At 61.1% G+C, this 13,626-nt stretch overlaps 1 protein-coding gene across 1 annotated transcript; it reads right to left on the bottom strand.

Annotated features, from left to right (window-relative positions):
* Positions 1–3,526: 3,526 nt before the first annotated feature.
* GJC2 (gap junction protein gamma 2) lies at positions 3,527–13,492 on the bottom strand. Its single transcript, XM_032137730.2, has 2 exons — positions 13,386–13,492; positions 3,527–5,603 (listed from the first exon to the last, which is right to left on the bottom strand). The coding sequence occupies exon 2, from the start codon at positions 5,582–5,584 to the stop codon at positions 4,259–4,261; it is 1,326 nt and encodes a 441-aa protein (XP_031993621.1). The 5' UTR covers positions 5,585–5,603; positions 13,386–13,492; the 3' UTR covers positions 3,527–4,258.
* Between the last annotated feature and the right edge of the window lie 134 nt (positions 13,493–13,626).

The following is a 13,626-nucleotide window of genomic DNA, read 5'->3' as shown; positions in this document are numbered from 1 at the left end:
CCCGGGCCAGGCCCACTGGCTCCTAATCTGTCCTGCCTAGGCCCCCCTACCTTAAAGAAGCCACCACCAACACTAGGGGCCACTTCAGTTCAAATGGACTCAAAGGAAACAAGACAGCTTTCAGCTCCAGAGTCCCAGGGGCCACCTTCCAGTGCCAGAACCATGTGAGGCCATAGCTCCCGGCCACCTCCAAGAAGCCTTCCTGGACCCTCTACACCAGCCTGGCCAGCCACCCGGGCTGCTGTTCTCCTTATCAGCAAGCAGGGGACTGGGGCCTGGCACCTGGGGGAGGAAACCCTGCCCCCGTCCTGGCTTCAGGGACCAGGCTGAAGCAGGGGCCAGGGGAGTGAGAACTGGAAAATGCCTGGGCGTGGGGGTCGCAGCCACTGCTTCCCAGGTACTGTGGGGGGTGGGGGAAAGGTGGTTTCCTGTTATTCTCGCCTCAGGGCTTCCTCCCTTCCTAGAGGAAGGAGAGCGCCACTGCCCTATTCTGGGGGAGTCTCTGAGCAGCTGGCCCCTCACCCCACTATGCACTCCCATGAGCAGCCGAGAGTTTTGGCTGAGGTTGTGGAAACGGATGGAGGTGAGACACGGAGTCCCATCCCGCCAGCCTGCTCCAGCACCGCCTGCTCTGGCTGTGTCCTGCTGTGTACAGGGCTGGGCCCACCAGCGACTGGCCCGCCTGCCAACCTGCCCCAGAGCTCAGAAGATGCAGGACAGAGGAAGGAGGGGGGCTGTGGTGTCAGCAGTGCCGGGCTCAGCTCATCACTGTCATGGCCACCCCAGGTGGCTGGGGAAACCAAGGCAGGGGGTTTCTAAAAGTGACTGATAAGCGCCAGGAGTGTGAGATGGGTTTAGCCTCTGGGGGTCCACAGACCGGAGCAACTAAGATACCACGTCCCGCTGTAGTGGGAGACACCAGCCCTGCGTGGTGGTGTGGGGCTCAGGCACGACATTGTGGGAATGTCCAGATTATCCAGGACTTGGTCTTAGAGGGAGGACTAGCAGATGGCGTGGAGGCTGGGGCTTGCACAGCCTCTCCTGACTAGGGCCATCCCGCTGGGAGGGTGTGGTAACAGAGCCTAAGCCCACCAGCAGATGCTTACAAACCTGATGTGGCCCACCCACCCCCAAGTCTTCAAGAAGGGAGATATGTCCCAGGGTCCCGTCTCCCCTTCTCTTGTGGCAATCCAGCTTCCCACTGGGCATATACCCTCTAATACCAGCAGAATTGTCCCCTCAAAACTCCTGTGTTGAAGTCCTAACCTCCAGGAACTTCAGAATGTGGCTATAATTGGAGACAAAGCCTTTAAAGAGGTGATTAAGTTAAAATGAGTTCATTGGGGTGGGTCCTAATCCACGGTAGCTGGTGTCCTTAAAAGAAGAGGAGATTAGAACACAGATGCACACAGAGGGACAGCCATGTGAGGACACAGCGGGGAGATGGCATCCACAGGCCAAGGAGGGAGGCTGCAGGAGGAACCAGCCTTGCCCACACCTTAATCTTGGCCTTCCCTTCTAGGACTGTGAGATAATCAGTGTCTGTTGTTTAAGGCACCCAGTGCATGGTGCGGTGTTATGGCAGTCCCAACGGGCACACCCTCCAAGTTTGAGATAATTTCCAGCTTCCCTCGAAGCTGGGGTGCCCTTTGAACAGCTCTGGCTGGGGGATGTGTACTAGCCAGGGTTCTCCAGAGAAACAAAACCATAGGAAATATAGGCATAGATAGTATATGCTATTTTTTTTTTTTTTTTTTGAGACGGAGTCTCGCTCTTTCACCCAGGCTGGAGTGCAGTGGCGCAATCTCTGCTCACTGCAGGCTCCGCCCCCCGGGGTTCACGCCATTCTCCTGCCTCAGCCTCCCACGTAGCTGGGACTACAGGCGCCTGCCACCTCGCCCGGCTAATTTTTTGTATTTTTAGTAGAGACGGGGTTTCACCGTGTTAGCCAGGATGGTCTCGATCTCCTGACCTCATGATCCGCCCGCCTCAGCCTCCCAAAGTGCTGGGATTACAGGCGTGAGCCACCACGCCTGGCCGACTATATACTATTTTTATATCTATATCTAGATATATAGCCAGAGACTAAAGTTTCGCAAAGAAGAAGCAGTTCTGCCTCCAGTCTGCCTGTGATGGCTAATTTTATTTTGAGACAGGGTCTTGCTCTGTTGCCCAGGCTGGAGTGCAGTGGTGCAATCACAGTTCACTGCAACCTCGACTTCCCTAGCTCAAGTGATCCTCCCACCCCAGCCTCCTGAGTAGCTGAGACCACAGGTGCATGCCACCATGCCCAGCTACTTTAAATTTTTTGTAGACATGGGGTCTGTATTGCTCAGGCTGATCTTGAACTCCTGGGCTCAAATGATGCTCCCATCTCAGCCTCCCAAAGTGCCGGGATTACAGATGTGAGACAGTGCCTGGCCTGTGATGGTTCATTTTATGTGTCCATTTGACTGGGCCACAGGGTGCCCAGATACGGGGTCACATATTATTCTAGGAGTGTCTGTGAGTGCATTTCCAGATGACACTAAGACTTGAATAGATGGACTGAGGAAAGCAGATTGGCCTCCGCAATGTGGCTGGCCTCATCCAATCAGGTGAAGGCCTGAACAGAACCAAAGGTGGAGGAAGGGTGAGCCACCACAGGGACCTGGCCTCCCCCATGACGGCACCGCCAGCAGCACAGCCCCAAACCCTTCCTGTCTTGGAGAGGCTCCTGGTGTGTCCCTACTGGAGTGGGCACCTGTTGGCGTTGGTGTTTGCTTTTCCTCCCTGAGGCTGCACTTTCGGCATTTCTGTCCGTGGCTCCATAAGTCAGGGCTCACATGGGGCCAGAGGTCAGCCAGGCAAGCCGCAGAAAGGAGAGGGACTCAGCTTGCAGTTGGCATCTGCCCGGAGTTGGGCTTAGGTGAGACTCAGGGCTCAGCCCAGGCTTGAGTCTTGGCTGGGGGACACTGCGGAGAGAGGGGTGTGCAGCCCAGGAGGGGCAGCCAGCCAGGCTGCACCAGGCCTAAGGGAGGCTGGGGGGTAGCCAGTCACCCGGAGCGTGCTCCAGGGGCTAATGAGCCCTCCTGCCCCTCGCCAAAGCCACCCCTGCAGGCTCTGGCCAACGTCCTGGTCATGACGGGGCCTGAGACAGCCGCCCTCCATCCACTGAGCTGCGGCCCAACCTGAGGCTCTGAGTGTGTTTTCTTTCTTTCTCACCATCAGTGCACTCCACCCAGCCCCACCCACCCCTGCCCCCGGCACGCTGCCTGGCACCAAGCAGGCCCCGAGTGTTGTCTGACAAGCTACAGGGGCTCGCCTGTGACCATACTCCCCTGCCAGTCCCTGGGGAGGGGTCTCCTCTCCCAGCCAGCCTGGAGCTAAGCCATGTCTCCCCATGTGGTAGCCATGCACACACACCCATGCATACACATATAAGCATACACCCAGACATGCACACAATGCACATACATGTGCATGTAGTCACACACATAGCCACACGTGCACATGCATGCACATGCATACACCTGCACACACAAGGTTATAAACAAGTTAGTTTTATTTTACTCCCTTTCTTCTTGAGGCTGGGTCTGAATTAGGGAGGAGGGCAGAGAGGCCACAGGCAGGAACCCAGAGCATGGCCAAGCCCCCAGGCCCTGACCACCACCCATTGGGTCCAAGCTGCAAGGTATGTCAACATCTTTGCAGAACTTCAAGTCTCCCAGAGGAATGGAAGGCGGGCATCGCAGAAGCTCAAAGAGGGTGTGGTCCTGTCCACCCCAGGCTCCCAGCTCCCAGTCTGTCTCAGTTTGGGGCTGGGAGGGGGAGGGCTGAAGGAGCCCCATTTGCTGTTGCAGGGAATGGGGACACGCACCCCCGCACCCCCACCAACTGATGCCCATACCAGGCACCCTGGGGCCTCCATGGGTTGCTGCAGGGAAGCACAAAGGGAAGAGCTGGCATCCCAGAGGACCTATTCCAGCTCAGGACAGGGGTGGAGTCAATGCCCCACTCCCCCTGGGGTTCAGACCACAGCAGAGGGCCCTTTCTGGCTCCTAGGCCCTCTCTCCACCCCACCTTGGCCCCAGTGGTGACCAAGCCAGGGCACTCCTCTGCCGCTTTCAGCCCCTTCCCTGAGCAGCCTGGCTGCCCCTCTGGGCGGAGTCTGCCTGAGGCCACCGGCTAAGGAGAAGGCTGAGGAGAAGGGGTCGCAGGTTTCCACCGGAGCCCCCCAACCCTCCTCCTCCCTGGCCCAGCTCGCAAGCCAGCGCCCTCAGATCCACACGGTGGTCTTCCCGTCCCTGCTGCTGGCACTGCCCTTCTCGGAGCCAGCCCTGGGCTTGGCTCCTGGCCGCTCGTGGGTGCCGGGCCGGCCCTGCTCCCCGACAGTGCCCGCAGAGGTAGCACTGCCCGTCCGGGACGCGGGGGCGCCTGCCCTGGGGGGCCCCCGGGAGGCCGCAGGGAGGCCGACGCACGGCGAACTGTCCCGGTCGCGGTCCCCAGCCGCTGCCCCGTCGCGCAGCGCCTGCAGGGCCAGGTTTGCCAGGTTCTGGTCGTGAGCCCGAGCGCGCTCGGCCGCCCGCACCACCAGGCTGTAGTCGGGCGGGCAGGCCAAGCCAGCGGCCGCGGCAGGGAAGGCGCAGGGCGGGGGCCGCGGCGCGGGGGCGGGGGCGGGGGCGGAGGCCGGGGGGCCGCGGCGGCCGCGCACCGCGTCCTGGGCGCTGCCCAAGCCCAGGTGGGCCATCTCACAGAGGTTGAGCAGCAGGCACAGGCAGCTGACCACGTACATAACCAGCAAGAAGACCGTCTTCTCAGTAGGGCGCGACACGAAGCAGTCCACCACGTGCGGGCAGGGCTGGCGGCTGCAGGGAAAGAACGGCCGCACCTCGAAGCCGTACAGCAGGTACTGGCCCACCAGGAAGGCCACCTCGAAAGCTGCCCTGGCCACGAGCTGGGCCACGTACACGCGCATCAGGCCCTCCCGCTGGATGCGCCTCCGCCCATCGTGTTGCCCGGTCGGGCCCGGGGTCCCTGCCGCCTTGCCGTCAGCGCCGACCCCCTTAGTGCACGCCTCCTCCGCGCCGGCCTCTTCCGCTTCCTCGCCGGCGCCCTCGGCTGCCCCCGTCTCCTCCTCCTCCTCCTCCTCGCCCGGGCCCAGCATGGGCTCCTCCTCGCCCAGGTCGGCGGGTTCAGGCCAGCCGGCGTGCGGGGGCGGCAGGTGCGCTCGGGGCGCGCGGCGGGGCCCCGGGCGGCGGCGGAGGGCGCGGCGCCGCTCCTGCTCAGACGCACGGGCCAGGCGGTGCACGGCGTAGCCCAGGTACATGACCGAGGGCGTGGAGATGACCACGATCTGGAAGACCCAGAAGCGCACGTGCGACAGGGGCGCGAAGGCGTCGTAGCAGACGTTGTCGCAGCCTGGCTGCCGCGTGTTGCAAGTGAACTTGGCCTGCTCGTCCGAGTAGATGGCCTCGCCGCCCACGGCCGTCAGCACGATGCGGAAGACCACCAGCACCGTGAGCCACACCTTGCCCACGAAGGTGGAGTGGTTGTGGATCTCCTCCAGCAGCCGCGTCAGGAAGCTCCAGCTCATGTTGGTCATAGGGGCGGGCGGGCGGGTCCTGTGGGGCGGGGTAGGGGTCAGCCAGGGGCCTGCACTTAGGAGCCCGCAGCGCCCAGAGCTCAGAGCCGGGACTCCAGGCTTGCCTCGCGGCTGGCCCCTCTCTGCTTACACAATGACGTGGAGCTCACCGCCTTAAACGGAAGTGGAAGCCCCCACCTGATCCTGCCCCTGCTCGTGCAGATGTAGGGCCCCAGCTGGGTGAGTTGCCTTCATGAGGCAGATGGGGACACTGAGGCAAGCACCACTCAAGTGAGTGGGGACTGGTGGTCTCAGTGTCCGCTGCACTCATGGCCACCAACCCAGCCCCAGGCGCATCCAGGTTGTTGGGGAGGGTCCCACAGAGTTTCAGCATCCGGAGGGTCTCCCCAGCCTGCCTAGCCACCCAATCCCTCCTGGCCCCTCCAGCTCCCTAGCCCCCAAGCCCCTGTGGCCCCATTGGCTCCCACCCTGCAGCCCCATCAGCCCTCAGTCCTTCACAGCCCCCCGTGCCTGCACCACCGTCAGCTCCCAGACCCCAAAGTGCCACCAGTCCACAATCCCCATAGCCCCTCGGCCCCCAGAGGCCCTGCTCTGCCTCCCTCCACACGCTGGACAGGGGCGTCGGGGTCCCTCCACCTCCACAAAATCCTCCATCCTCCCTCCAGCCCCTGGCTGGTCCCGCTGCCCTTCTCAGGTGCCCAGGGTCCCAGGGCTCCGCCCGCCCAGTCTGGGTTCCTGGTCCTCCATGGTCTCAACCCAGACCGTCCCCAGCTGGGGTCAGGATGAAGCCAGGCGTCCGTCCAGGAGGGACGGTGTCCAGCGAGGTTATAGACCCAGTGATGCGAGGCCACACTCAGCACCTGCGACCCTCAGAGACAGCTATGCCGCAGACCAGCCAAGCCCAAGGTGGGCAAGTGCCCAGGAAAGGGCTGTGCAGCAGGGCCTGTGCTCCAAAGAAGGAGAGCTCCTGCAGCTCCCCTGCCCACCCTCTCCTGGCGGTTGCCCCGGGGCCAGTACCTGCTTCTGGGTCGCTGAGGCAGGAGACCCCTTAGCTCCCTCCGCCTCTGCCCCCGTCCCGGTACCTGGCCTGGGAGGCAGCAGTGGCAGGTGTGGGACCAGCAGCAGTCACTGGTGAGGCTCCCGGCCTCTTTATGCAGCTGAGGCCTCCCCACCCGGGGCAGGAAGAGGGGGCAGTCAGGGTTCCTGGGGAAGTGGCCCTGCTTCCTCGCATCTGTGCAGTACCCCTTAGAGCCACACACATTCACATGTGCACACACACTCAGATACATACCCACAGACTCACGTGTACACATGCACACGTGCACATGCATGAACACGCACAATGCATATGCAGATGCACATGCACACACATGCATACACATGTACACATGCACGCTCAGATACACATGCAAACAGGGTTAATGCAAACACAGATGCATATGTGCAAACTATCACCAGTGTACATCCACAGACATGCTTCTTTGCACTCACATGCAGACGCACATGCATTAAAACAGTGGCACATACACACTTGTGCGTATGCACACACATGCACATACGTATGCACAACCACATACACATATATGCACACACATGCAAACAGACCCGTGCACTCACACACACGTGTGATCAGGCACATACATATGCACAGGCTGGCATACTCCAGCCCTGGGGCCACCTCCCCTATCCCCCTGGCTCTGGTAGGCAGGGCCCACCTCCCTCCCTGCCTGACCCATCACAGCAGGCTGAGGCCCACTGATTCCAGCCCGACAGGAACCTGAGACAGAGCAGGCTCAAGGGAGAGATAGGGCAGGAGGCCTTCGGTGCCAGGGCCAGCCTGCCCAGCTGTGTGGGGGCAATATTGAACAAATGGCTCTCTGGGGGCAGCCTGCAGTAATGGCGCCTGCCAGCGCCCATGGTGTGAGCAGTCCCATTGTGGCTGAATGCCGAGTGGCTTCCTTGATTCAGCTGAGGAAATGGCACCATCGGCTCAGTTCTGGAGACCACCGTGGCTCGGCCCTGGGCTGATATGCCCTGGCGTCTGAGGGCTGGCGCTTAGCTCTGGGGGCCTGTGTCACTTGCACCCACATAGTGGTCCTGGGAATGGCCTGGAAGAACCCGGGTCCTGGTCTCAGGCCAGGGCTATGGGGACTCCCAGATCCACACCTCCAGCCTGTAATTCTCTCTTGGGCCTGCTGCCACCCCCAACATGGGCACTCAGATGCCCATCAAGCACAGCCAGTGCCAGAGGGCCACACTCAAATGCCACTCTGCCCTGCAGAGCAGCTTCCCCATCCCAGCCAATCCTGAGCCTGGCCCCACCGGCCCTGCCTGCAGGGCCTCAAGCACTTCACTCCTTGCCTGTGAGCCTGGGGAGCATTAGGACGCCCACCCAGCAGGCCTCCTGCCCCGCCTGTGACTCCTAACCAGAGCAAATGCCGTGGCCTCACATGCCTCAGTGCCAGGTCCCCTGCCCCCACTCCACGCCTGGCTCCAGATATCCCCTCGTGTGCTCCAGATATCCTCTCGTGTGCTCTGCCCACGGCTCCCACACTGGCTGGAGCCCACTCCAGTTTGCTACCTGGCCCCGCCACACACACATGCACAGGCGCACACACACAGGTTTAGCCCTTCCCTGAGGCTGTCGCTGTGTCACCGCCTTCCACGCTGCTAGTGACTATTCCATGTGATGACGATCACAGCTAGAGACCGCAGGGTGTCTCACAGAGACGTGGGCGGTTTCATAGAAAATACAGATATGTGGATGCACCTGGGTTCAGACACACACCTTTGCTCTGGCACCTGCAAAGGCCTCAGTGCAAAAACACCCTAGGAGCAAGAATCTACCTGGGGCCCAGGCCTTGGTTCCTACCTCCACTCCCAATCACAGGAATCAGGAATCCCTAGTGGGGAACTGGCAGACCCTAGGGCTGGGGCTGGGAATGTACAGAGGAGCCTGGAGCAAACTGTAGTGTCAGAGAGGAAGTCTGTGCAAGCAGCACCTGCACGTAGAGCGCCCAGTGCCTGAGACTGGATCCCTCTGAACAGTGAAAGAAATCAAGTAGTCTTGTGTTACAGATTACAGACTGACATTGATTAGAAGCCAAGGTACGTGACTGAATGTATAACCAAATGGGGGACAGGAGACAGCTCCCCTGTGCAGAGTCAATCCAAAGCAGCCATGTGGACACTGTACTGGAGGGGAGCGTGACCCCCAGCCCTACCTGTGGGCTGCACCTGGTAACCTGGCTTCAGAGGGTGTGGGAGGGAGAGGGGGAGAGCGCCTCTGCAGCACACATCCTACACCAACCCTGGCCAGGTGGCCAAGGTGTCATCACAAGCGTCATGGATGGTGTGGACGCTTCACAGCATCTCATGGGAAGGTCACGTCAACTCCATGGTATTCCTCCCAAAACCCATCCCCCTGAAGACTCATAAGGAAACATGAGGGTGAAAGGGATCCCACCCAAGGGGCATCCTACAGAACATCTGGCCAGTGTTCATCCAGTGAGGACACCCCATACAAGGAGACCCAGGAGGCTGCCGCAACCAAGAGGAGCCCAGGGAGACACGGTGACTGACGCCATGTGGGATCCATGGCGGGGCAGAAAAGGAGCTGTAGGGGAGAGGCAAGGACATCTGCATACAGCAAGGACCTCAGTTAATCCCAGCTCATTCATACTGGTCCATTCATTATGAGGAGCATGTCACGCTAATGTTAAGATGTCAGCAACGGGGAAACTGGGTGTGGGGTCTGTAAGAACTCTGCACTGTCCTCCCAACATTTCTGTAAATCTTACTGAGCTCAAGCAATTCTCCCACCTCGGCCTCCTGAGTAGCTGGAACTACAGGCACACGCCACCATGCTGGCAATTTTTTTTTTTTTTTTAAAGAAATGGGGTCTTAAGCCGGGCACAGTGGCTCACACCTGTAATCCCAGCACTTTGGGAGGCTGAGGTGGGTGGATCACGAGGTCAGGAGTTCGAGACCAGCCTGGCCAATATGGTGAAACCCCATCTCTACTATAAATACAAAAATTAGCTGGGCATGGTGGCGGCGAGTGCCTGTAGTCCCAGCTACTCAGGAGGCTGAGGCAGGAGAAACACTTGAACCCGGGAGGCGGAGGTTGCAGTGAGCCGAGATCGCGCCACTGTACTCTAGCTGGGGCAACAGAGTGAGACACTGTCTCAAAAAAAAAAAAAAAAAAAAAAGAAAGAAAGGAAAAAGAAATGGGGTCTTAATACAAAAATTTGCCAGGCATGGTGGTGCGCTTGTAGTTCTAGCTACTCAGGAAGCTGAGGTGGGAGAATCGCTTGAACCCCGGAGGGGAAGATTGCAGTGAGCCGAGATCACACCACTGCACTCGATCCTGGGTGACAGAGCCAGACCCTATCTACTTTTTGTTGTTGTTGTTGGGGTCTCACTCTGTCGCCCAGGCTGGAGTGCAGCCGCACAATCATAGCTCACCGTTGTCTCCTTGATCTCCTGGCCTCAAGCAATCCTGCCTCAGCCTCCCAAAGAGCTGGGATTACAGGCATGAGCCATCCACACCTTGGCCCTTTTCTATTAAAGTGCTGTAAAATAAACCCCTACTTAAAATAAAAAAAGGACCACTGATAGAGAGGCGAGACAAGCTGAGGTGGGCACTGTCTAGTGCTGCAGGATGCGGTTGTCAGCAGGGGCTTGGTGGAGGCCCTCGGGAGGAGAGGGGAGGGGTGCTGGCCCCCAGGGAGCCAGGCCCGGGATTTGCAGACTATGTGTACACAATTCTAAGAGATCTCACCCCAAAGCTACACCTCCAGGGTGCCCAAGATGAGGATTGGTGGGGAGGGGCTTCAGCTTGGCCAAAGAGCTGGAGGCGCCCTTGGGCTTCAGAGTCTGGGAGAAGGCAGCTGCTGGGGTTAGTAACATGTGTCAGGGCGAGGTAGGGGGGTGACCACAGGAGGCCACCAGCCAGGATGCTGCCTGGCCCAGGTCTGGGACTGGTGAGACAGGGTCAGCCTCAGGGAAGGCTGTGGGAAGTAGAGGAGGATGAGGGCATTGGTGGAGGGCCAGGGGCTCACAGGGTTCTCATACTCGGGACCAGGGTCTCATGGGGGCTCGCTACTAGGCCAGGGTGTGAAACGGGGCCTCACAGTGGGGGCAGTCTCACCCTGGTGGCATCGGGGGCTCACAGGAAGGGCTTCAAAGGGGTGCGCGGCAAGAGCCAAGGGACTCACCATGGGGGCTCACAGTGGGGGCCACCTCTGGGAAGGGTTTCAGGGCAAGCGGGCCCAAGCCAAGGCCACCTGTCTGCAAACCTGGTTGGGCCAGCTCTGACCAGTGTCCTAGTGTCCTGGCATCTCAGGACGCCAGTCAGAGCCAGGCCCCCTCCCCCATCAAGCTCCTGCTCATCCTGGGTCTGAACAAGGGTCCTGGGGCACTGCAGAATGAGCCCCACCGTGCTGGGTGTAGCAGGTCAGGGGCCCAGGTATTTCCTTCCATCTCCAGGCCCTCCCAGGGCAGGTCACGAAGGGTGGGTGTTTTCTGCAGTTTAGGGCAGCCACCAGACAGGCACTCACGGACACAGTTCACCAGGCGGGACCCTGGGGCAGGCTCCTCCCCTCCCTGAAAACGATGGGACCCCAGCGCATGGCAGGCACTGTGCTGTCGCTTGTCCGCTCACAGTCCAAAGCAGATTCCCAGTCCCACTTCCCTGGGGCTCCTGCAGGCACAGTCCCCTCCTTCCCCTGCACTCCACTGCAGGGCCCTGTGTGGGGACAGTCCTCACTCAGAGGGGGCTGCAGCACTCACCCACCCTCAGGCCTAAATTTCTCCTCACCCGCTGACAGGCCGTAGCCCCCTACCCTGATGCCCAGAGCTCAGCTCTGTGGTGGCAGCTCCACTACCTGTCCTCCATGTCCCTGCCTGAGCCTCCAGCTGCCTGTCCTGGACAGCCCAGACCCTGGGACGGTCACCCCCGAGTGCACCCTCAGCCATGCTCCTCTGGATGCCCTGGTCCAGAGGGAGGTGCAGAGCTCGGCCACCTGGGACCCAAGCCCCAGGCCTGGAACCCTCCCTCCATGCCCACTCTGCCCCAGCAGCTCTGTGGCCGGCCTCACTGTCCTGCCTGTGCAGCAGTAGGCCCTACTGGGTGTGGGCACCAGCCATCCTCATGCATCCTTCACATGTACACACAGGGCACACTCCTTCCTCCACCCCCCCACACACAAGCAGTGCACACTGCCACATGCACACTGCTGCCCGAGCTCAACATGGAGCTGGGCTCACACACTCACTCTCACACATAGCCATGAACACTCCCTATTCAGACTCAACCTCACCACGTGCCTCCCTCAGGAGTCCCCACCAGGCCCAGGAAAGCCAAGGTGCCCCCACCAAGACCCCAAGTGCCTGCCCACATCATGGCTCCCCTTACATGGCCTGCCACAGCTCCTGAACTGACCAGATCCCCAGGAGCCCAAAAGCGTGGGTGTGGTGCTCAGGAATGTCAGGGGAGGGGACACTGAGGAACGTGGTGTGGGGGTATGAGTCTGTGGGATCCCCAGCCCCTGCCAGGGCTGTGCACACGTGCAGGTGGCGAGGCAGCATCTAGGCTGGTGCCTCCTCCCCCATGGAGTCCTCTCCTCCCTGGGGTTGTTGGCGCAGTGAATGCGTGGGCCCCTCCTGCAGCCTGTTCTCGAGTCCCCTCCCTCGGGGTCCCAAGCAGGAACAGAGCTGTCAGGCCCAGAAGTGAGGGGCTGTTCCTCCCCTGGAGGTGGACCAAGGGGGCGAGTTAGGCCTGGGTCAGGCTGGGAGTGTGTCATCGCTGCAGCCTGGGCAGCTCCCCCAGGCCAGCCTCCAGGGCTGTTACAGGCCTGTAGCTAAGCCACACACCCTCCAGAAACCGAGCCCTGGGGGGTATCCGTACTGGGAGTGAGGGGGTGATGCTTACCCTAGCCTCCTAAGGCTGTCCCTGCTCTCCACCCGCAGGGTCCACGAACCCGTCTCTTCCCTCCTGAACGCCCAGCAGCCAGGAATCCTGGGCTCACTGCCATCCAGCTCTGGGATGGGGGCCCCCGCGCCTGGGCTGTGGCCTCCCTGCGCAGCAGCCCTGGGGTGCTCCGCCCTCCCAGAGGGGTACGGGCCTCCCCCTCCTCAGCCACGCCGCCCCTTCCTTGCATTGAGTGCCTGCCCCAGCACGCCGGGGGGGGGGGGGGGCCTCCACCCAGTTAATCACGGCACTGACAGGCACTGGGGTTGGATCCTTGACCACAGGGTCTGCTGGGCTTCAGGCCTAGGCTGGGCCCCAGTGCAAGCTTAGTGGCTTGTGGCCTTCTATGGACAGGACTGAGCAGGGCCCCAGGTCTGTCTGTGCAAAGGGCAGGCTGGCCCCCTAACCTCCAGGTGGCCGCTGAGGGTGGGGGACTGGGCCTGGACACACTGCAGCTGGCTGGTGTTTCACAGGCCAGCCCTACCGCTGCCTGAGGGGCCCCAGCTGCTAGGGGAGGTACTGAAGACACCCCCCTCCTGCTTGCCAGCTGTCCCAGGGCAGACCCCGCCGGTTGGTGCCCCCCTGCGGTGAAGGCAGCTGGGCCTGAAGGACACAGACATGGAGTTGGGGGGCCACCCCACCATCTGCGTGGAGCAGCGGAGCCCAGGAGGGGGTGGCAGGCACAAGGAGTGCACCCTCCTAGGGCTGGTCCTCAGGAAGCCCTCCCTCCTTCGGGGTCTCAAGGCCAGGGGCACAGCATGAGGCTGTCTCCTGGGGCAACAGCCCCCAGCCCCATGAGGTACATATACATGGACCCCAGCACCCTACCTTCTCCAGGCCAGAAAATTCCAGTCTCCCTCAGAGCCCTTCCACCTGCTTGGATGCTGGTCCTCCCCGAGGGTGTGTGGCCGAGCCAGGGCCACCTCTCGCCACCAAGCACAATGGGGGCTGGAGGAGGGGCCCTCAAGGGCCCCATTGTTCCCCCCTCGGCCCCAGGGTCTGAATCCCTGATTGTCCTGGGGGGCAGGGCAGCGGGCAGGGCTTTCCAAGCCCAGGCAGGTCAGAGGCC

This window comes from Hylobates moloch, unplaced genomic scaffold (assembly GCF_009828535.3).
Source record: "Hylobates moloch isolate HMO894 unplaced genomic scaffold, HMol_V3 SCAFFOLD_18, whole genome shotgun sequence".
NCBI lineage: Eukaryota > Metazoa > Chordata > Mammalia > Primates > Hylobatidae > Hylobates > Hylobates moloch.
The sequence above is the reverse complement of the archived record's forward strand: the minus strand, read 5'-3'. Positions and strand labels throughout refer to the sequence as shown.